At 38.0% G+C, this 22,865-nt stretch overlaps 1 protein-coding gene across 3 annotated transcripts in view; it reads left to right on the plus strand.

The window, feature by feature from the left end:
- PRCP (prolylcarboxypeptidase) overlaps positions 1 to 22,865 on the plus strand; it is a 76,559-nt gene that overhangs the window by 44,318 nt on the left and 9,376 nt on the right. For all 3 annotated transcript variants that reach the window (XM_047070950.1, XM_047070951.1, XM_047070952.1), the window contains 6 exons: positions 254 to 394; positions 3,627 to 3,728; positions 9,998 to 10,179; positions 11,235 to 11,392; positions 12,201 to 12,373; positions 22,506 to 22,670. In XM_047070950.1, the coding sequence (XP_046926906.1) occupies positions 254 to 394; positions 3,627 to 3,728; positions 9,998 to 10,179; positions 11,235 to 11,392; positions 12,201 to 12,373; positions 22,506 to 22,670 (921 nt within the window). The remainder of the gene's footprint in view (positions 1 to 253; positions 395 to 3,626; positions 3,729 to 9,997; positions 10,180 to 11,234; positions 11,393 to 12,200; positions 12,374 to 22,505; positions 22,671 to 22,865) is intronic.

The raw sequence follows: 22,865 nt of genomic DNA on the forward strand, positions 1-22,865 counted from the left end.
TCCAAGCTGTTTGCACAGAGCCTGACACAGGGCTTGAACTCATGTACTGCGAGATCATGACATGAGCCAAAATCAGATGTTTAACCTACTAAGCTACCCAAGTGCCCTTGTAATTAAAATCAAATGAAGTTTAAGAAGTTTTGTGAATATTTTTGTAGCTTAGTTCGGTTTTAATGAAAGAATAAGTTTAATTACTTTTTTGTTGATCTCATTTACTTTCCTCTGAAATTTGTCTGCTTTGTTTTTGTTATAGGTTGATCATTTTGGATTTACTACAGATAAAACTTTTAAACAGCGGTACTTACTAGCTGATGAACACTGGAAGAAAGATGATGGATCAATACTTTTCTACACTGGTAATGAAGGGGACATTGTCTGGTTTTGCAATAATACGGTATGTGCAAATTTGTGAAATTCCTATGCTCACTTTGCCTTTTATTATGACAAACTAGAAAAAAATGTTTTGCGGTATATATGACCAAATATTACTGTACTTAATCAAGAAGCTCTTTCGAGTTTAAAGAATTACTCATGAAAAGAGTGAAATACTATTTTTGGACAATTGAATCTTAGATTTTTTTTTTAATCCCAATTTATTTCTAGAGTGAATAAGGATATGAGGGACATGGGAAGAGGAATATTATTGCATATAGATTTTTTTGGTTTTTGTTTGTTTTGATTATGGTCTCCAGGATATAAACATGAGGGCATGAATTTTTGTTTTTTTGTTTAGTATTGTATTTTCAGTCTAAGAACTGTGCTAGACATACAGTACGTGCTCAATAAATATTTGTTAAATGAATGAATAAAATCTAAATAATGCCAGTGCAAATAAGAAAAACAAAATGCAAGTTTGATTGTCAAATAGAAATGGACAGAGGTAAAGTTGTAGCTATATTTTAGTTTAGCTTTCCTGTTCTACTATTTTTCTTACATTTGTGAGTAAAAAAATAGTATAGATGTTAGCTTGCTTTCCTGACCATACATTCTATTGTCTTTTGTAATAACACTTAAATCCATTAACAAAATTTACTTTAGAAGGACACTTGAAAGGAAGATATTTTCCTTTTTTTTATGTTCTAGCGCTATGACTAGAAAATGTCAATTTTCTACCAAAAAGCTAGTCTGTGAATTACCTTAAACTGAAGACTGAGTCACATTTTCTCCATTGCCAATGTCCGCCACGGTGCCTGGTATTCAAGAGGTCTTAGTAAATGTTTGTTGAACTAAACTGAATTGAAAGCAAAGATATCGACCCAATTATAATGTTATTGCATTTCTCATTTTTCAATATTTCCTTAAGACTGTTGAGTCTAAATATGTTAGTTGAAATCAAATAATTCAGATCCTAGGATGTCTATTTCTCTTACATCAGTGACAAGTGAAATCAGGATTTATTTTCCATCAGATTCCTGCTTAGTTATTCTGTGAAACAACTGAGGCTGCTTTGTCTTTTTCTCTTTCTCATGTGTGATTTCCCATTTATGCCACGGCCATGGGGCAGCTTCTCGTGTCCAGTTATTTTTCCCAGCTCTTTTTCCTCTTTCTTATAGACAGGCAGATGTTCTTGCCTCCACTGCTCTGACAGGCAGCATAATTTAAGGCTTACCTTAGAAGTGACAGAAAGGAAGAGCTACACAGTGTAGGAACAGTTCCAGGGAAGTGACTAGATGTAGATCCTTAGAAGGGTCCTGGCCCTTTCCCAGCCCTAGACACCTCCCTTTGTACTAAAATGTCCTGGTTGCACTATCACATAATCTGGATGTTCATTTATTAAGAGACTGTAGCAGAATGGTCAAGAGTGACAGACTGGTTAGGATTGAATTCTGGTTTTGCCATTATGCTGTGTGACTTTGGGCAGTCTCTTATTCTGTGCCTTGGTTTTTTTACCTGTTAAATGGGTGTAGTGATAATAATCTAGTTCATACAGTTGCTGTGAGGACTAAATAAGAGTTAGGAATTTAGGACAGTGCTGGCACAGAGTGTTATTAAATTGTTAATATATTACATGGACCTCTTCTGAAAAATAAAAACACCCTGAAATAGATGCAGGCAAAAATTACTGACTACAATCAATGTTCAATTAAATTGCTTCCTTTGAAAGCCTGAGTTCAGCTCCCCAGAGGCCTGGCTATTTTGATAGATGATCCTTACCCTTAAGAAGCTCACAGTCTGAGGGCACCTGGGTGACTCTGGGTTGAGCTCTTGGTTTCAGCTCAGGTCATGATATCATGGTTTGTGAGTTCAAGCCTTGTGTCAAGCCCCTAGTCAGGCTCCAGGCTGGTGTCTCAGAGCCTGCTTGGGATTCTCTGTCTCCCTCTCTCTTTACTCCTCCCCTGCTCGTGCTTTCTCTCTCTCAAAATAAATAAATAAACTTTAAAAAAAAGAAGTTCATAGTCTGGTAGGGTAAGACACATATAAACAAATATTTCAGCGTAGTAATAGAGATCTATACCTAGCACAGTGATGTTGAGAGGCAGGACTGATCAGCAATGCCAAAATGGGGCAGGCAGAGGAGGGCATGCTTGAGCTGGTTGTTACAGGGTCTGCAGATAAATGGCAGGAAATGGGCAAGGAGTTAAGAGAGAAAGTGAAGGTTATTGAAACCATCACAGATAACAGGTTAAATTCTCCATCGTCATGTGCATGTAGCTCTTTAAATTGTTCATTTATTGATCAAGATGAATAAAAACTTTTAGAGGTTCTTAGCCCTTGTTAGGAAGCAGCAGTTCATTAAAAAACAGCAGTGTGCCCTAGGAATGACAAATAGTTTTTAATCTGTGCTAAATTTAAATCTAATCGATTGATGTTGGCTGTCTAGAGTGCTTTGTTGAGAAGGATTCTGAGAGCACCACTTGAGGTAAGAGAAAAAATTCAGTGATTGATTAATGACCAGCATTAAGTATGGAAATAAGATCTGAAAGCATTTGATGATTGTACTGTGAAGCTAGCCTGTGCTTGAATCTTGGCTCTGCCGCTTTCTAGCTGTGTGACTGTTACAGGATATTTAAACTACTGTGTCAGTGCCCTTGTCTGTAAAATGGGGTTACTAAAAGTACCTATCTCTTAGATTGTTGTGATAATCAAATGAAGTAATATATATGGAGTATTTAGAGCAGCCCGACACATTGTAAGTACTCAATTATTATTAGCTATTGTTAGCTACTACTTATTTTTGAGAAAATAAGATTAATATAAAACCCAAGGGAGCCCAGTATGCTTATTCGTATTTCTTTTTTCTTTTATGTTGTAAGTGTTTATGGGTAGGCAGCTAACTTAGATATCTACAGTTTTTCCTAGACTATTTTATATACAGTGCAATTTGAAGACTATTTTTGACAAAATATTGATTATGCAGCTCCAGTGTCAGAATAAGGAGAGTTGGAATGATTGGTGGTTGAGTGACTTGGGCTTATTTTTAATTATCTCACTGTACTATAGTATGAGATTAACATGCAACAACGAAACAACAGTTATTTATCTGTAGAACAAATATAAATTGTGCAACTTCTCAGAGCTCTTTTTGGTCTGGTTTAACATTCATCTCATATGACTTGGCAAAAGGTTCAATGACTGTTTCACATAAAAAATGATTTTTATCCTGTGAATTTGTAAATTCTCCCTAGGGGTTCATGTGGGATGTGGCTGAGGAACTGAAAGCTATGTTGGTGTTTGCTGAACATCGATACTATGGAGAATCCCTACCTTTTGGTAACAATTCATTCAAGGTAAGTACAGGCATACCTTGTTTTATTGAACTTCACTTTACTGGACTTCACAGATCATGTGTTATTTGCAAATTGAAGGTTTGTAGCAACCCTGTGTTGGGCAAGTCTATCAGTGCCATTTTTCCAACAGCATTTGTTTACTTTGTTTCTCTGTGTTGCATTATGGTAATCATTGTAATATGTCAAACTTTTTCATTATTATTACATTTATTATGGTGATCTGCAATCAGTGATCTAGAAGATGCTCACATAAGATGGCAAACTTAATTGATAAATAATGTGTGTGTTGTGACTGTCCCACCAAGTGGCCATTCCCCCATCTCTGTCTCTCTCTTCAGGCCTCCTTATTCCCTGAGACATAAAAATGTTGAAATGAGGCCAGCTGGCCTCTGAGTGTTCCAATGAAAAGAAGAGTTGTATGTCTCTCACTTTAAATAAAAAACTAGAAATGATTAAGTATAGTGAGCAAGGCATGTTGAAAGCTGAGAGAGGCTGGAAGCTAGGACTCTTGTAACAAACATTTAACCAGGTTGTGAATGCAAAGGAAAAGTTCTTGAAGGAAATTAAAATGCTCTTCCAGTGAGCATACAAATGACAAGAAAGTGAAACAGTCTTACTGCTGGTAAGGAGAAAGTTTGAGAGGTCTGGGTAGAAGATCAAACCAGCCACAACATTCCCTCAAGCCAAAGCCTAATCCAGAGCAAGGCCCTAATTCTCTTCAATGTGATGAAGGCTGAGAGAGGTGAGGAAGTTGTAGAAGAAAAATCTGAAGCTAGCAGAGTTCATGAGGTTTAAGGAAAGAAGCTGTCTCCATAACATAAAAGTACGAGGTGAAGCAGCAAGTGCTGATGTAGAAGCTACAGTAAGTTATCCAGAAGATCTAGCTGAGATAAATCATGAAGGTGGCTACAGTAAACAACAGATTTTCAATATAGACAAAACAGCTTTTTATTGAAAGAAGATGCCATTGAGGACTTTCATAAAGAGAAGTCAATGCCTGGCTTGAAGTCTTCAGGACAGCCTGACTCTCTTGTTAGGAGCTAATGTAACTGGTAACTTTAAATTAAAGCCAATGCACATTTACCATCCTGGAAATCCTAGGGCCCTAAAAAATTATGGTAAATCTACTCTGTGTGTGCTCTATAAATGAAAGAACAGAGCCTGGATGACTATACATCTGTTCACAACATGGTTCACTGAATACTTTAAGACCACTGTTGAGACCTACTGCTCAGGAAGAAAAAAGTTCCTTTCAAAATATTACTGTTCATTGACGATGCATCTGGTCACCCAAGACCTCTGATGGAGATGTACGACGAGATGACTATTATTTTCATTTCTGCTAACACAACATCCATTCTGCAACTCATGGATCAAGGAGTCACTTTGATTTTCAAATCTTATTTAAGAAATACATTTGTGGGGCACCTGGGTGGCTTAGCTGGTTAGGCATCTGACTTTGGCTCAGGTCATGATCTCGTAGTTCTTGGGTTTGAGCCCCACATCGGGCTCTCTGCTGTCAGCAGGGAGCCTGCTTTGGATCCTCTGGTGCCTCTCCTCTGCTCATTCTCTCTCTGAAAAAACAAACAAACAAACAAACAAACAAAAAACATTTTGTAAGGTATAGCTGCCACAGAGAGTGATTCCTCTCTGATGGATCTTGGCAAAGTCAATTGAAAACCTTCTAAAGGATTCACCATTCTATATGCTATGAAGAATATTCAGGATTCATGGGAAGAGGTCAAAATATCAACATGAACAGGAGTTTGGAAGAAGCTGATTTCAACCCTGTGGATGACAGTGAGGGTTTCAAGAAAGACTTCAGTGGAGGAGGTAACTGCAGATGTCGTGGAAATAAGAGAATCAGAATTAGAAGTGGACCTTGAAGATGTGCTAAATTGCTGAAATCTTGTGATAAAACTTGAATGGATGAAGAGTTGTTTCTCATGGATGAGGAGTTATTTCTTATGGATGAGCAAAGAAATTGGTTTCTTGAGATGGAAACTGCTGCTGGTGAAAATACTGTGAATATTGCTGAAATGTCAACAATGAATGTAGAAAATTAAACAAACTTTAAAGCAGCTACAGGGTTTGAGAAGATTGACTCCAATTCTGAAAAAAATTCTGAGGGGAAAATTCTATTGAACAGTGTCACATGCTACAAAGAAATCATTCATGAAAGGAAGAGTCAATTGATATGGCAAATTTTATTGTTGTTTTGTTTTAAGACATTGCCAAAGCCAACCCATCCTTCAGCAATCACCACCCTGACTGGTCAACAGCCATCAACATTTAGGCAAGACCCTCCACTGGTAAAAAAGATGAAAGCTCAAAAAAACTCACTGAAAGCTCAGATGATGGTTAGCATTTTTTATCAATGAAGTATTTTTAAATTAAAGTGTATACATCTTTTGGGGCGCCTGGGTGGCTCAGTCGGTTGGGTGTCCGACTTTGGCTCAGGTCATGATCTCGTAGTCTGTGAGTTCGAGCCCTGCATTGGGCTCTGTGCTGACAGCTCAGAGCCTGGAGCCTGCTTCTGATTCTGTGTCTCCTTCTCTTTCTGCCCCTCCCCTGCTCATGCTCTGTCTCTCTGTGTCTCAAAAATAAATAAAAACATTAAAAAAAATTTTTTTTTTAAATAAAAAAAGTGTATACATCTTTTTGGAAATAATACTAATTCACACTTAATAGACTACAGTATGGTGTAAACATAACTTTTATATGCACTAGGAAGCCAAAATAGTCATTAGACTTGCTTTATTAAGATATTAACTTTATTGTAGTGGTCTGGAACCAGACCTGCAATATCTCTGAGGTATGCCTGCGTAGTTTTTAATTTTAAGTTTAAAAGGTTTTTTTTTTGAAGTTTAGAGTATTACATGTTCTAATTACATGTTCCACTTTAAGAAAGAAATGATAGCTTTAGCTTGAATAGCCTGAAATTTCAATAATTTGTATTTAATCTTTCCTTTTTTATATGCAGTTGAACAGATTGGGTGCTTTTTATTTATTTTTATTTTTATTTTTGAGAGACAGAGAGAGACAGAGCACGAGAGGGGGAGAAGCAGAGAAAGAGGGGAACACGGAATCTGAAGCAGGCTCCAGGCTCAGAGCAGTCCACACAGAGCCTGATGCAGGGCTCAAACTCATGAACCATGAGATCATGACCTGAGCTAAAGTCGGATGCTTAACCGACTGAGCCACCCAGGTGCCTCCAAGCCCTTTTTAAACTATAATATTATCATTTCTAATGTTGATCATTTTTTAACTCAGTGGGAAATCTTAAGATATGGCTGCAGAGAATGTGAGGGGAACTTCTCATTGTTTCAGAAATATCAGTAAATTATTCTACTTTATAAATTATACACTTATAATATATATTATATTAATAATGTATTATATACTGGGTCTACCACAGGAAAAAGTATAATGAGCACTCAAATGTTTAAAAAGGTATTTTTCTTTTTCTTTTTTTTTTTTTTAAAGGTATTTTTCAATAAGATAAGGACAAATTATCTCTGTCTCAGTGAGTCCAAATAGCCACTTGGATTCCCTTCTGACCTTTCCTAATCTCAAAGGAGTTTTGGCCTTGGCCACAGACTGTACACCCAATAAAAAGGATACTATTTCCTCAACTGAGTCACTCATGTACTTTGTGATTCTGGGTATATGAATTTGCTATCTGTGCTATTATTTACATAATACTTGTCTTTGAACAACTAACTTTTCAAATTTTGCATTATCTTAACAAGGGTTTCATGTACTAGTTTTTTTTTTTCTAAATTACATTAAAACAAGTATTAAAATAAAAAAGATTACCTAAGATCATTATGCATACTACCAGTATGTATATACCATCTTTTTAGAAGAACTTGGGGCCAGTAATTTTCTAGGCTGCCTATTTTGAAAGGAGTTTATATATGTATATTTGTGTTTGTTTATTTTTGAGAGAGAGAAAGAGAAGCAGAGAGAGGGAGACACAGAATCCGAAGCAGGCTCCAGGCTCTGAGCTGTCAGCACAGAGCCCAACGTGGGGCTCAAACCCACAAACCATGAGGTCATGACCTGAGCTGAAGTCAGATGCTTAACTGAGCCAGCCAGGCACCCCTGAAAAGAGTTTTAATTTTCATTCTCAGAGGTTTTATTAGCTCATATTATAAATAAATAAAATAAATGAAAATTTCTTGTGTTGTGAATGAAGAACAGAACTATTTGCTGATATTTGTTGGGCTATGGGGGGAAACTCAATTCTTTAGCTTATTATTCTGCATAATTATCTGATTAGGAGAGTTGATAGATCTTGAAACCATTGGAAGAAGTCAGCTTGTTGCAGATAGAAACATAATGTCACCTAGATCCCCATGGTTCATACTTTGTTAGCAAAATGGAACTAAGGGCTCTTTTTGATACGCTTCTTTCCCTTCATGTGCTCACAGAATTTGTCAGTAGCATGGGGGTTAATATTACAAATGTTATGCAAGGATTAGAAAAAAATGACACTCAACTATACATAGAAAATTGGAAGTAAAGACTAGTGATAGATAATGAAAGAGGAGGTAAGAGGTCAGAAAGTATGTATCTTGGGGTCCCTGGGTGGCTCAAGAGAGAGCAAGGTGGAAACTGCAGTGCTTATTGTGACTTAACATTGGAAGTTATACGTCACTTCTGACACATTAATTAGAACCAAGTCACTAAGCCCAGCCCAAGCTCAAAGAGAGAGGAATAAGACTTTTTCTTTTAAAGGAGAGATACTTTTTTTTTTTTTTTAATTTTCAAGTTAGTTAACACACAGTGTAGTCTTGGCTTCAGGAGTAGAATCCGGTGATTCATCTCTTACATATGACACCCAGTGGTCACCCTGAGAAGTGCCCTCCTTAATGCCCATCACCCATTTAACCCATCCGCCCTCACCCTCTCCAGCAACCCTCAGTTTGTTCTCTGTATTTAAAAGAGTTTCTTATGGTTTGCCTCCCTCTCTGTTTTTATCTTGTTTTTCCTTCTCTTCCCCTATGTTCATTTGTTGAGTTTCTCAAATTCCACCTATGAGTCCAATCATACACTTTACTAGCTCCCTTAGTTTAGCAGGACTCTGAGCTTTACCCCCCTACGTTGCACTGAGGAAATTGTCTCTAGGCAGAGAGACAGTGATCATGGGGCTTACTTTATGAATATCCTTCTCTCAGGGATCAACGTCTTGTGTTGCCTGTTTTCTAATGCCTGGATGTAGTTGCTGTATTGCATTTTGTAACTCCAATTTTATAGTTGTTTACAACAGGGTAATTTCCAGTTGTTGGTATGCAGATATAATGATAATCTTTCTGATAAGGAAGGATGAGTTTGATTTTTATTGATGATTCTTCAGTTTTTCACAAGATTCAGTCTGCCTTTGCCTGTATAGTAGCCATTTTATTTTTAAAATTTTTTTTAATGTTTATTTTTGAGACTGATAGAGAGAGAGAGACAGAGAGAGAGAGAGTACAATCAGGTGAGGAGCAGAGAGAGAGAGGGAGACACAGAATCCAAAGCAGGCTCCAGGCTCTGAGCTGTCAGCCCAGAGCCTGAGGCTGGACTCGAACTCATGAACTACGAGATCATGACCTGAGCCGAAGTCGGATGCTTAACAGAGCCACCCAGGTGCCCCAGTAGCCATTTTAAATGTTTCAAAATTTAAAATAAAAATTGTAGGGGCACCTTGGGTGGCTCAATTGGCTAAGTATCCGACTTCAGCTCAGATCATGATCTCGCGGTTCATGAGTTCGATCCTGGCCTCGGGCTCTGAGCTGACAGCTCAGAGCCTGGAGCCAGCTTGGGATTCTGTGTCTCCCTCTCTCTCTGCGCCTCCCCTGCTTGTGCTCTGTCTCTCTGTCTGTCTCTCTCAAAAACAAATAAACATTAAAAAAAAGTAATAAAAATTGTAATACAGCAGTTGTCTGTTAAGCTGAGAATTGTATTCCATCACATTTACTATTAAATATTACAGTTTGTTTCTATTGTTTCTACAACCTCAACAAGGTCTTTGGTAAATAGCATTTAATAGAAATTACATTTGAATGCAAAATACATTATGTTCTTCGCACAAACTTGAAATAATTTTTTAATGATTTATTTAAATCAGCATTGTTATTGCGTTGACTGGGCATTTTAACTCAATAGCCTAGAAATTCTATTTGGAGTAAAACTTATCTGACTGGCTTTTTCCCTGGATCTATGCTATGCCTAAGCTGCTATTATGTGCACATTTATACTTGTTCTTTGTTACTTTTCTTTAGGATTCCAGATACTTGAATTATCTGACATCAGAACAAGCTCTGGCAGATTTTGCAGTGTTAATCAAATACTTGAAAAGAACAATCCCAGGAGCTAAAAATCAACCTGTCATTGCCCTAGGGGGCTCTTATGGTGGCATGCTTGCAGCCTGGTTCAGGATGAAATACCCTCATATGGTAGTTGGGTAAATGCATTTATGTTGGACATGAGCACTTCTTTTTGTATTTTTATTTTTTTAATTTTTAAATTTACATCCAACTTAGTTAGCATGTAGTACAACAATGATTTCAGGAGTAGATTCCTTAATGCCCCTTACCTATTTAGCCCATCCCTCCTCCCACAACCCTCCAGTAACCCTCTGTTTGTTCTCCACATTTAAGAGTCTCTTATGTTTTGTCCCCCTCCGTGTTTTTATATTATTTTTGCTTCCCTTCCCTTATGTTCACCTGTTTTGTATCTTAAAGTCCTCAAATGAGTGAAGTCATATGATATTTGTCTTTCTCTGACTAATTTCGCTCTAGTTCCATCCACATAGTTAGAAATGGCAAGATTTCATTCCTTTTGATTGCTGAGTAATTCTCCATTGTATGTATATATCACATCTTTATCCATTCATCCATCGATGGACATTTGGGCTCTTTCCATACTTTGGCTATTGTCGATAGTGCTGCTATAAACATGGGGGTGCATGTGCTCCTTCGAAACAGCACACCTGTATCCCTTGGATAAATATCCAGTAGTACAATTGCTGTGTCGTAGTGTAGTCCTATTTTTAATTTTTTGAGGAACCTCCACACTGTTTTCCAGAGTGGCTGCACCAGTTTGCATTCCCACCAGCAGTGCAAAAGAGATCCTTTTTCTCCACATCCTCGCCAACATCTGTTGTTGCCTGAGTTGTTAATGTTAGCCATTCTGACAGGTGTGAGGTGGTATCTCATTGTGGTTTTGATTTGTATTTCCCTGATGATGAGTGATGTTGAGCATTTTTTCATGTGTTTGTTGGCCATCTGGATGTCTTCTTTGGAGAAGTGGCTATTCATTGGACATGAGCACTTCTTAATACTGTCACAGCATACTTAGATATTTGTTTCTGTTGTACTGAGATTTCTGGTTTTTATTTCATTAACAGCTGTTATTTTTCTCACCATTTTTGTTCAATGTCCGTTTCAATTTTAAAACTTGAATTTGATGAGTTACATTTTTTTTCTGTTTGCCTTTATTATTTTCCTTCCAATTTAGAGCTCTTGCAGCCTCTGCCCCCATCTGGCATTTTAGTAATCTGGTACCTTGTGGTGTATTTATGAAGATCGTAACTGAAGATTTTAGGAAAAGTGGCCCAAATTGTTCAGAGACCATCCACAATTCCTGGGGTGCTATTACTCGACTCGCAGGAACAGGTAAGCTTTAATTAATAGAATAAAATCATGGAGTGTTTTACCTTTCACTTGTTAAATTCAACACTTGCTTGTTTTTATTTTTAAGTATAACATACAGAAAATACACAAATCAAAATACATCACTTGATGAATTTTCATGGAGTGAAACATAACCAATATGGTATATTAGTATAATAATCATCCACTGTAATCAAGAACATAGTACTATGTTTTGTATCTGCTGTCTTTTGATCAACACTATGTTTGTCAGATACTTCTGTTTGTTTTATTTCATTGTGGTTTATGCATTCTGATTGCTCTCTGATGTTCCATTTGTTGATTTATTTACTTATTTCAAAAGTATCTTTGAAACAAGAAATAATTCAAATAAATTCTGGCACACCCCATGAAGATAGACAACTTGTTTATCATGGGATTTTCCAGTTGCTTTAAAAATATTTTATTGAGGGGCGCCTGGGTGGCGCAGTCGGTTAAGCGTCCGACTTCAGCCAGGTCACGATCTCACGGTCCGTGAGTTCGAGCCCCGCGTCGGGCTCTGGGCTGATGGCTCAGAGCCTGGAGCCTGTTTCAGATTCTGTGTCTCCCTCTCTCTCTGCCCCTCCCCCGTTCATGCTCTGTCTCTCTCTGTCCCAAAAATAAATAAACGTTGAAAAAAAAAATTTTTTTTTAAAAATATTTTATTGAATGTTGAAAAAGCATACTTGGAGAAATGGTATAGAAGATTGAATTTTCTAAAATACCAAGTGATCGGTAAAGCCTTCTGTCAAGTAGTGCTTTTTATATTCCAACAATGTGATTCTGTTTTCAGGCAGTGGCTTGCATTGGCTTTCTGAAGCCCTTCACTTATGTACCCCATTAAGAAATTCGCAGGATGTTCAGCATTTGAAAGGCTGGATCTCTGAAACCTGGATAAATCTGGCAATGGTGGACTACCCTTACGAGTCTAACTTTTTACAGCCTTTGCCTGCTTGGCCTATCAAGGTAATAGGAAAATATCCTTTCGTTACTTTTTTTTACTTAAGTTTACTTATTTATTTTGAGAAGGGAGAGGGGCAGAGAGATAGGGTGAGAGAGAATCCCAAGCAGGCTCCATGCTGTCAGCATTGAGCCCAACATGGGGCTTGATCTCATGAACCGTGAGATCATGACCTGAGCCAAAATCAAAAGTCAGATGCTTAAGGGACTTGAGCCATCAGGCCCCTCTCCTTCATCACTTTTAATATGAACTTTTCTCTCTCTTTTTGTTTTGTTTTTTAAACTGGTGCTTTCTGTGACTTTTAGCATCAGAGGAATTTCCAATGACAAAGGGGCTCTGAGTATGACCAACCTGGGCAGAAATTCTGGCTTCTGTCACTTTCTGGTTACTCAACCTTGGACACCTTACCTAATGTTTGTAAACATCAGTTTCCTCTGATTTGAGTAAAGGAAATAAATGTATAGATTATAGAGTTGTATGATTTAGAGCTAAGATCGGTAGTTGCTCCTAATGGAACGATTACTGTGTGCCAAGTCCTGTGCTGTACACTTTGCATGCACAATTCACTCCATCTTTGTCATACATCTGAGACACATAGACCTATGTCATATATGGTTAGTGCTTAATAAAAGGCAACTGCTATCATAGTGCTATGACTCAGTCAACTACTAATGTGTTCTAAGTGCTCGACATATCATAAAGGAGTGATCCCCATGCAGCAGGGTGGAGTGGAAGGAGTACTGACTCTGGATCTTTGATCCAGAACCACCATATACCAGCTGTGTGATCTTGGGCAAGGCTGTCTTCTTCCTGAGCCTCCCTGTCTTCCTCTGCAAAGTGAGGTAATGATACTTACATTTTCCATAGGGTTGTGCTGAGGATCAAATAAAATATTAGACGTGAAAGTACTGTGGAAACTGTAAAGATACATCGCACTATAAATTTTAAAGTTCTTTTCATGACAAAATTCTTTATTGTGTATTCATCCTCTTTTAAGCATTTCTTTGTAAAGAATATTCTTATTAGTTTTAAAATTAAAGTTTGGCTAACTTGATGGTTAAGTTTAGAGAATATAATTGATTCTACAGATAGAATGAGTGCTGGAAATATAAATAGACTTGGTCAGATGAAAACCAGTTTTCAAAAGCACTTTGAACTTAACAGTCCCTTTGAACTATTTAAAAAATTTTTTTTCTTAATGTTTATATTTTAGAGAAAGAGAGAGGGACAGAGAGAGAGAGACAGAGAGAGAGTGTGAGCAGGGGAGGGGCAGAGAGAGAGGGAGACAGAATCCATAGCAGGCTCCAGGCTCTGAGCTGTCAGCCCAGAGCCCGATGTGGGGCTCGAACTCATGAACCGTGAGCTGAAGTCAAGACGCTTAACTGACTGAGCCACCCAGGTGCCCCATAAGTCCCTTTGAACTATTAAATGAACATTTTACTTAAAACTTTGTAACCCAAATAGAACAAGGTCATTTGCTATTAGAGATCCTATTCTTCATCTAAAAACTAGAATGAGAAGTGGTTGTCTTGCACATAGCAGGCCAGAGCTAAATTTGTATTGAATTCAATTGAATTTCGACAATACAGAGTTATTTAAAAGATCAGATCTCTCTCATGGTAAGAAAACCTGGATCAAAATAATGGGAAAAAAACTAAATTTGAGCCAGTTAGCCTCCATACATGTCTTTGTGCTAATAATGCCTTATCTCTCTTATTTTACTATTTACAGAACACTTTCATATATGCTGTCCCATATAATCCCCACAAAAATACTCTGGGAAAAAGAGGTACAATGGAGTGGAAATTTAAGCTCAGTCAAGAAATGGGGAAAGCACAATTTGAACTTGGGTCTACCATTGTTCAGAGCCTCTGATCTTTTACCATATTGCACTGGATTAGGAGAGGATTTGGCTGGATTTTGGGATGGATCTCTAGCCACATTGTGACAACTATCAAATTTAACTATAGTCTGTTTACAAAGTGAAAATTAAGTTTGCATTTTTATGCCCATTTGAAGAACAAATGAGTTGTCACATGATAAGCATATGGGAATGGGGCGCCTGGGTGGCTCAGTCAGTTGAGTGTCCAACTCTTGATTTCGGCTCAGGTCATGATCTCACAGTTTATGAGTTCAGGCCCCGCACTGGGCTCTGTACTGTCAGTGCGGAGCCTGCTTGGGATTCTTGCTGTCTCCCACTCTGCCCCTGTCCTGCTTGCACTCTGTCACTCTCTCAAAATAAATACATAAATCAAAAACATACAGGGAATTCCCTTGGTATTTGGAACAGAAGTTGGCAAACTTTATTTGTAAACAGCTAATAATAAAAATTTTAGGTTTTGTGGGCCATTTGGTCTCTGTCACAGTTGCTCTGTTCTGCAGGTGTGGCAGGAAAGTAGCCATAGGCAAATACAAGTAAATGAGGAAGACTATGCAATAATACTTTATTTATAAAATAAGCAGTAGCCTGGATTTGGCCTGGGGGTGTGCCAACCCCTGATTTAGAAAAAAGCCAGAGGAATACAGCTTTTTTGTATTCGTTTGTATTATGATTTGGAACAAGGAACACTAACTTTGCTTTTCTCCCCATTTCTTTAATGTTCCTTTTGAAAAATTTGCTGATGCATCTCACATGTAAATAAATATTCTATCCTTCCTCTCTCCTAAGTATTCATTAAAAATTCATTCATTCAAAATTAGTAGAGTATATCTCAAATATTCTGCCATTTATTTTTGATTTAGCACAGTCCTTCTTTTATCTTCTGTATATATGCATTATAAAAGTTTATTTTTAAGGCAAGGTAATTTGTGTCTTTGCCCGACAATCAGGTTTTACTTCTTTTCTCCAGGACTACCTCTTGTTATTCTCTTCAGTCATTTCTTACTGGTTTTATCCTTTCTTTTGGCATATTAAGGAATTCTTGGTTGCTTATAATATATTTATGTTTCTGTTTCTTGCCTGCACCCAACCAAAAGAAATCTCTCATTGCCCCCTGCTTGAGAACTTTCCATTGCCTCTATTTCCACTTTTATCCTATATGATTTCAAAGTTTTTCTACTACATGTCTCCCTCCCAAACTTTTAGCTTCAGATCACTTTCTTTCACTGTTCATTCTATTTCTCCTTTCTTGACCTCCTCTCTGTTCTCCCAACCCACTAATCCCAGGAACACTACCCAGTTGGGGACCGCTCTTTCACTTGGATAGTTCCATTTAACCATAACTCCTCCTCCCTCTGATACACTTCCTCCTTTTTAAAAGGCTGACAAACAGCCGTCCTTTTCTAAGTCTGTAACTTAGGCTTAGGATAGTGAGATAATGTGTAACAGTTGGGTTATGAAAAAAAGTAGGGGATTTCCAATTCTGCCTGGACCCTGTATGGTTCTGAAAGATCCAGAGGCAGTGATTGAATGCCTTTTCCGTGTCAACTCAAGTATCGTTCTTTTTAATTTGTTTGTGGGCTTTGCACACTCAGACTCCATTTGCTTTTGTTTACTGTTAACAGAAGCTGCAACATTCATGCAGAAATAATCATGGACTTGGCTGAGAGAGCACAAGGAAGAAGAGAAAAGGGAAATAGAAAACCTCTCTGTCATTTGACTGCTCTGTCAGCATAGAAACTACTAGGTCCCTTCTCAGCTTAAAGAACAGTTTTTAAGGATACTATAGCGGTTATTGATTTTGGAATAATTTTTTAGCTGATAACTCACCAAATCTTTTGGCTTGGCCTTCTGAGCATGCAGTTAGATGTAGTGAAATAATAAGACATAAAATGGAAAATCTCTTCCGTTTGTCTTGGTGTTTGATAATGTATGCGACCTCTCTGGGTGGTTTAAGCGGTTTAGGTGCATTCTATGAAAAGGGAGCTTTTAATGACAAAACTAATGTGATTATCTGTGAGTGTGAGAGGGGTATTGAAGCCGTAGAGAAAGAAAATCTGTTAGAAAAGCTGAATGTATCTGCTTAATCCTTTCTCTAATGTGGATGGGCCATACTTTCTGAGAGGAGGTTGGTCTTTTTTTTTTTTTAACCCATCTTCTTTCCTTCTTTTAAAAAATTTTCTTTGCCCCCTTTTTATTTCTCTTATTCAGACGTTTATCCTTATAGGTAAGGGGACACATAAAGCTTTTAAACAAATCATTATCTTTACACTGTCTAGTGTATGTGGGATCAAAGGGGAGATTCTAAATATCTGGGTATAGAGCTAATTAGTTTGGTACTAAGATTGAAATGTTCTTTCACCATGATTTCTACACTCTTTAAAACAAGAATTACTAAAATGGACTTCTAATGCTCTTTTTAAGTTTTTCCTGAATGTTCATCTTTGTTCTAGGAAATAGAAAGTGAATTAAGTCTATTTCATATGTTGATTTTTGAGCCTCATATGAATTACTCTACTGTTTTACAGTTTTCTTTTCTGTTGCATGATAAAAAAAAAGTTGTTTGTTTTTTACATTGCCACAGAATCCCTTTTATTTAAGTTTTTATGTAAAACAAACTTAGAAAAATATAAAGATAATCTAAGAATAAAAAAATTTGCAGAGTGTCTGGGTGGCTCAGTCGGTTGAGCATCCGACTTCGGCTCAGGTCATGATCTCGTAGTTTGTGAGTTCGAGCCCCGCGTCAGGCTCTGTACTGACAGCTCAGAGCCTGGAGCCTGCTTCAGGTTCTGTGTCTCCCTCTCTCTGCCCCTTCCCCACTCATGCTCTGTCTCTCTCTGTCTCTCAAAGATGAATAAACGTTAAAACAATGTTTTTGCTTAAAAAATTAAGCGTGAGACTACAGGTATATTTAGGCACTGTTTGTGTTGTTATTTTTCTCTTACACTACAGTTTTGAAGTTGAGTATGTGTAGTATTGGCAGTTACAAATGGAAGCTCCACAGCGAATCTTGCATTTGAATGCCAGCTCTGCCACTTTCTGGCTGTGTGACTGGGACAGGTTTCTTAACCTCTCTGTTCTTTAGTTTCCTCATCTGCAAAGTGGGGATAATAGTAATTGTAATTACTAGTAATTATTAGGGTCATTATGAGAATTTAATAGGACCCAGTGCTTAGTAAGCACTAAATTGATACTAATTATATAATAATAACAAGAGCTATTATTGTTGTATATAGTAACAAAGAGGCAGTGTTGTACTAGGACTTTGTGGCCAAAGTGTGGGTTCAGAACTTATATTCATAGTTTTAAAATTGTATATCTTTAGCCAGACCTCTCTGAGCTTGTTTTCTCCTCTGTGATATGGGGATGGTCGTTCTATGTTTTCCCCTGGGTCATCATAGGGAAAGTACCTGACCACAAGGAACCACAAGTTGGACTAGCAGCCTCAGTCCCAGTTGCTCTCATATCACTGAATTTATGACCTAAATAGAAATGCTATACCTTATATAAAATTATTCCAAAAGTTGATGTAGCAAAAGCCTTAAAAATGTTTATTTCCTTTGAACTAATAACTCCTCTAAGAATTTATCTCAAGAAAACAGTTCAGGGTGTACGTAAAGATTTAGGCCCAAGGTTATTTATTGTAGCCTTATTTGTAGTACTGAAAGATTGGAAAAATGATACAAACAAACAATTGTAGGATTGCTTCAACTTTTCCTCAACTCCCCATCCTGATTGCTCCCCTCTAAATTTTCTCATGTTGGTCAGTGTCCTTTTTAAAGTGTGGTGCTCGGAACTGGACCCAGTGCTCCAAGGGAGCCCTGACCTTACAGAGGACAGTGGGCCCAGGAGTGCCCTTAATCTGGATATGGAATTTCTATTAGTAGACGCCAAGTTTCTGACCACGATGTTCCCTCTGAGTAACTGGCACTGCCGAAACCCAAGTATTGTCAGCCGGTGCCGGTCCCCAGCCATGCCTGTGTCTTTTAAGGAGTGACAGTAACTGCTGTTTGCAGAGATGGCTATTCATGGGGACTCCTTTTCTTTGCCTGACAGAGGCCCAGTGTTCTAGCTCTGAGAGGGGATCTGATGCCAGCATGTGAGTCACACTTACTTGCTACTGTTCTTTAACAGAGTTTTAGGCAACTTGTTTGTTGTTGCTCATCAGCGCTCCCTTTTCCTCCTGCCTGGCTTACATTGTCACCCTGCCTCATCTACTGTGCTGTGCTTGGACATAATGCTCTCCTATGCATTCCGCGGGTCCATCCCATACCTTTATGCTGCATTTGGAAACAGCTGAATCCACCGTTAGTGTCCACAGTCAGGAAGCAATGCTGACCAACTGTTGGCAATAAGTAGTTTAACAAATTCTGTGATTGGTTCTTGATTTCCATATTTTCTTGAGTGTTTCTGATTGGCATATTTCTTAGGGACATTTTCCAACAACTGTTAGGTATTTTTTGACTTACTATGAATAAATGAAAGTTGTAGAAAAGTAAAACACTGTTTTGCCTTTTTTCTTCAGCTTTCATTTTCTTATTGCTTTAGGCTTAACAGGTTTGCGAAGCTCTGAGGTTAGCTCAGTACTGTTTCTTCATGTACACCTTTTCAGGTTTATCTTACTCTTATGACCTCGCTGTTACTTTTTAAAGGTATATCCAGGTTATTTGGACATCTTAATTTCTGACTTTTCTTTTTTTTTTTAATTTTTTTTTTTTTTAACGTTTATTTATTTTTGAGACAGACAGAGACAGAGCATGAACAGGGAAGGAGCAGAGAGAGAGGGAGACACAGAATCTGAAACAGGCTCCAGGCTCTGAGCAGTCAGCACAGAGCCCGACGCGGGGCTCTCCTGGAAGATTTCAAGTATTATTAATAGTAGTCACCAATATCTTCATTAGATCTCCAGAACTTATTCATCTTATAACTGAAAGTAGTTTATATCCTTTGACCAACATTTCTGCATTTACCCATCGCCCTTCCCCCAGCCCTTACCAACTGCCATTCTACCTTGGTTCTATGAGTTTGACTTTTTTAGATTCTATACATAACAGATCATACAATGTTTGTCTTTCTGTATCTGGCTTGTGTAATGTCTTCCAGTTTCATCCATATTCTCACAAATGGCAAGGCTTCTTTTTAAAGAGTGATTAATATTCCATTTCATTTATATACATCTCACATTTTCCTTATTCATTCATCCATCAATGGACACTTAGGTTTCCTTATCTTGGCTATTGTGAATAATGGTGCAGTGAACATGGGGGTGTAGATATTTCTTTTAGGTCCTAATTTCCTTTCATTTGAATATATGCCTAGAAGTGGAATTGCTGGATTTTATGGTAGTTTTATTTTTAATTTTTTGAGGAACCTCCATACTGTTTTCCACAATGTACCAATTTATATTCTCACCCATAGTGCACAAGGGTTCTGAGGAATTCCATGAAGATCCCTTATAGGCGCCTTATGAAGGCCGTGGTGGTGACCACCTGGTACACATTTCCGTATCACCTTTTTTTCCTTACCTTTTTCTGTCCCTGTCGTTTATCTTGTTTGGGATCACATTCCCAAATAAACTATAAGCATGTATGTTTTGGTCCCAGGCTCTGTTTGTTTGTTTGTTTGTTTTTTTAATGTTTTAAAATGTTTGTTTTTGAGAGAATGAGAGAAAGAGCACAAGCAGGGGAGGCTCAGAGAGAGAGAGGGAGATACAGAATCTAAAGCATACTCCAGGCTCTGAGCCGTCAGCACAGAGCCCAATGCGGGCTCAAACTCACAAACCGTGAGATCATGACCTGAGCCGAAGTCAGACGCTTAACCGACCGAGCCACCCAGGCGCCCCAATTTCTGACTTTTCTTACATTTGTTATTTCCAAAAACTTACTGGAAGTAGTGCATACTCTCTATCCCTTTTGGAAAGTCATGTTGTAGTTGAGCATGTTAAAGGCTCTGAGGATTCCCGCAGTCAAGTAAACTGTTCACATTTGCTGACACAATATTTCTTAAAATTATTTGACTCTGAAACCTTTTTTTCACAAAGTGCCATTCAACATTTCACAGAAATATTTTTGTGCTGAATGCATTTGGAGAGAGACTTTGAATTTTCCTTATGATTAATTTCTGCAGTCTTTTCACATTTCCTCTTTTTTCAGAAAGGTGTTGCTGGAAACTGGTCCTAAACAGAACTAGGAGGAGAGCTGGGTTTGCTTTCTGCTGTTCACTTCCTTTCTCAGTGCCTCCTTTTTGGGCATGTCCCCAGCCTGGGCCTTGTTGCTCCTGTTGCGTGGAATCTCTCCCTGAAGTAGGGTAACTAGGCTCTTTCTTTCCTGGCTCCTTTTTCTCTCAGCTTGTCCCTCTCTCTTCCTGTCTCTTTTTTTAAAATCAGACTTGCCTGTTGTATACATCTTTTCCATATAAAATGAGAAAGGACCAAATCACTGACTTCATGATGCAAGCTGAGTGTGTTTCCCTTGCCATCGGGGCTATTTGCAGTTTTACAAAGGATGCTCCCTAAGCCGTGTAGCATAATGGAGAAGATGCCTATTTCATAGCTAGAGAGATCTGGGTTATATATAGATCTTAACATTTACTAGGTGGATGACTTCAAGTAAAGTGATTTAACATAAGATTCAGTTTCTTTTTGTAAAATAATGGACAATAATATATCTGATAGGATTGCTTGAGGATTATATAATACAATGGTTGTAAACCCAGAGCTCAGTAATCAGTAAGTGGTGGTATTATGCAGCTGTGAAACCATTGCCTGTGATTTTTCCCCAGTATTTTATTGTGAAAGATTTCAAACACAGAAATACTGAAATAATTGGACAGTGAACACCCATTAAAAATACCACCTAAATTCTATAAAAGTATTTTGCTAGGTTTGATTTAGCACAGATATTTTTGGCTAGCCATCCCTCTATCCTTCATTCCATCTTATTTTTAAAATGCATTTCAAGGGGCGCCTGGGTGGCGCAGTCGGTTAAGCGTCCGACTTCAGCCAGGTCACGATCTCGTGGTCCGTGAGTTCGAGCCCCGCGTCAGGCTCTGGGCTGATGGCTCAGAGCCTGGAGCCTGTTTCTGATTCTGTGTCTCCCTCTCTCTCTGCCCCTCCCCCGTTCATGCTCTGTCTCTCTCTGTCCCAAAAATAAAAAAATAAAGGTTGGAAAAAAAAAATAAAATGCATTTCAGAATAAGTTGCAGACATCAGTATACTTCTCAGGGTACTTCACCTTTATCATCATTAATTAAAGTTCAGTATTTCTTTTTTTTTTTTTTTGAGATAAAATTTATGTACAGTGAATTGCACAAATCGCAAGTGAACTGTTTGTTGTGTAACCCAGACTTCCATGAAGATCAGGACTATTTCCCTAGCCCTGAAAGTTCCCCCATGCCTCTATCTAGTCATTCCTGCCCTCACTTCTGACCCCAAGTATTCTCTGTGATTTTTAGGTACTAGATTTCAGATGCTGATGATAATCTAGTGGCAGGAATATTTGGAAGCTGGGTTGCTGCCTGATATATTTCTTATCACACCACAGATACTGGAGCTTGGTATAGTTTTTCCATAAGAAATTTTATAAATTTTACATTTTCACAAAAATGTATTTATTCATTCAGCTAGCATTTAGTTGTCAGATACCTTGCTGAGTGCTGAGGAGGATGTTGTGGAATCAAATGAGTACAGTACAGTGTTACAGGGGTTTTGATAGAAGCAAGTACAGGGTAAGTAGAAGCACAAAGGGAGTAGTGATTTAGTTCTCCCCAACTTGAGGGCATAGCTAATGATGGCCTCATAGAGGAAGTGATACTTGAGCTAAGTATTATAGAAGGTGTATTGGTGTTTGCCAGACATTACTGGAGTGCGAGAGTGAGAAAAGGGTATTTTAGGGTGAGCAAAGGCAAAGAGGAGAAAACGACCCTGGTGTGTTGAGAATGGTTTTGCTAGGCTGGAACAAAGCGTGCAAAAAAGATGAGGCGACAGTGGTAGGTGTGGAATACTTTGCATACCATACAAATGCCTTTGGTTTATTTCTATAGCTTGGAGAGTAATTTAAATTTTACACTTGGAGAGTAATGGTTTATTCGTTTATGAACAGGATTATACTCAAGAGATAGAAATTGTCAAGCAATGCTGTTAGATGTTTAAGATTATTTTATAGGCAAATCACAGTCATATTTCTTCTTTATTTCATTAAAATTATGATTTTATAAATATATTCTGACTCTTCTTCTTTTATGTCTCTTTAAAATGACAGGTAGTGTGCAAGTATTTGAACAATCCCAGTTTATCTGATGCACAGCTGCTGCAGAATATTTTCCAAGCTCTGAATATATATTACAATTACTCAGGCCAGGCGAGATGCCTGAATATATCAGAGACAACAACTAGCAATCTGGGAACCCAGGGTTGGAGCTATCAGGTAAGCTTGCACAATTTCCTCAAGTGGAATTTCCCGCTGATATGGTTGTACTGTAAGATAGTTCACAAGATTTTGTCACTAACCTGGGTCCAAATCTGGGCTCCATTATCTTTTTTTCTTCCTTCCTTCCTTCCTTCATGTATTTAATCATCACCAAATATTTTCTGGGTACCCATGTGCCAGGCAACCTGCTAG

Source organism: Lynx rufus, unplaced genomic scaffold (genome assembly GCF_022079265.1).
Source record: "Lynx rufus isolate CCGP_SWC_20201006 ecotype Redwood Valley unplaced genomic scaffold, mLynRuf1.p SCAF_9, whole genome shotgun sequence".
NCBI lineage: Eukaryota > Metazoa > Chordata > Mammalia > Carnivora > Felidae > Lynx > Lynx rufus.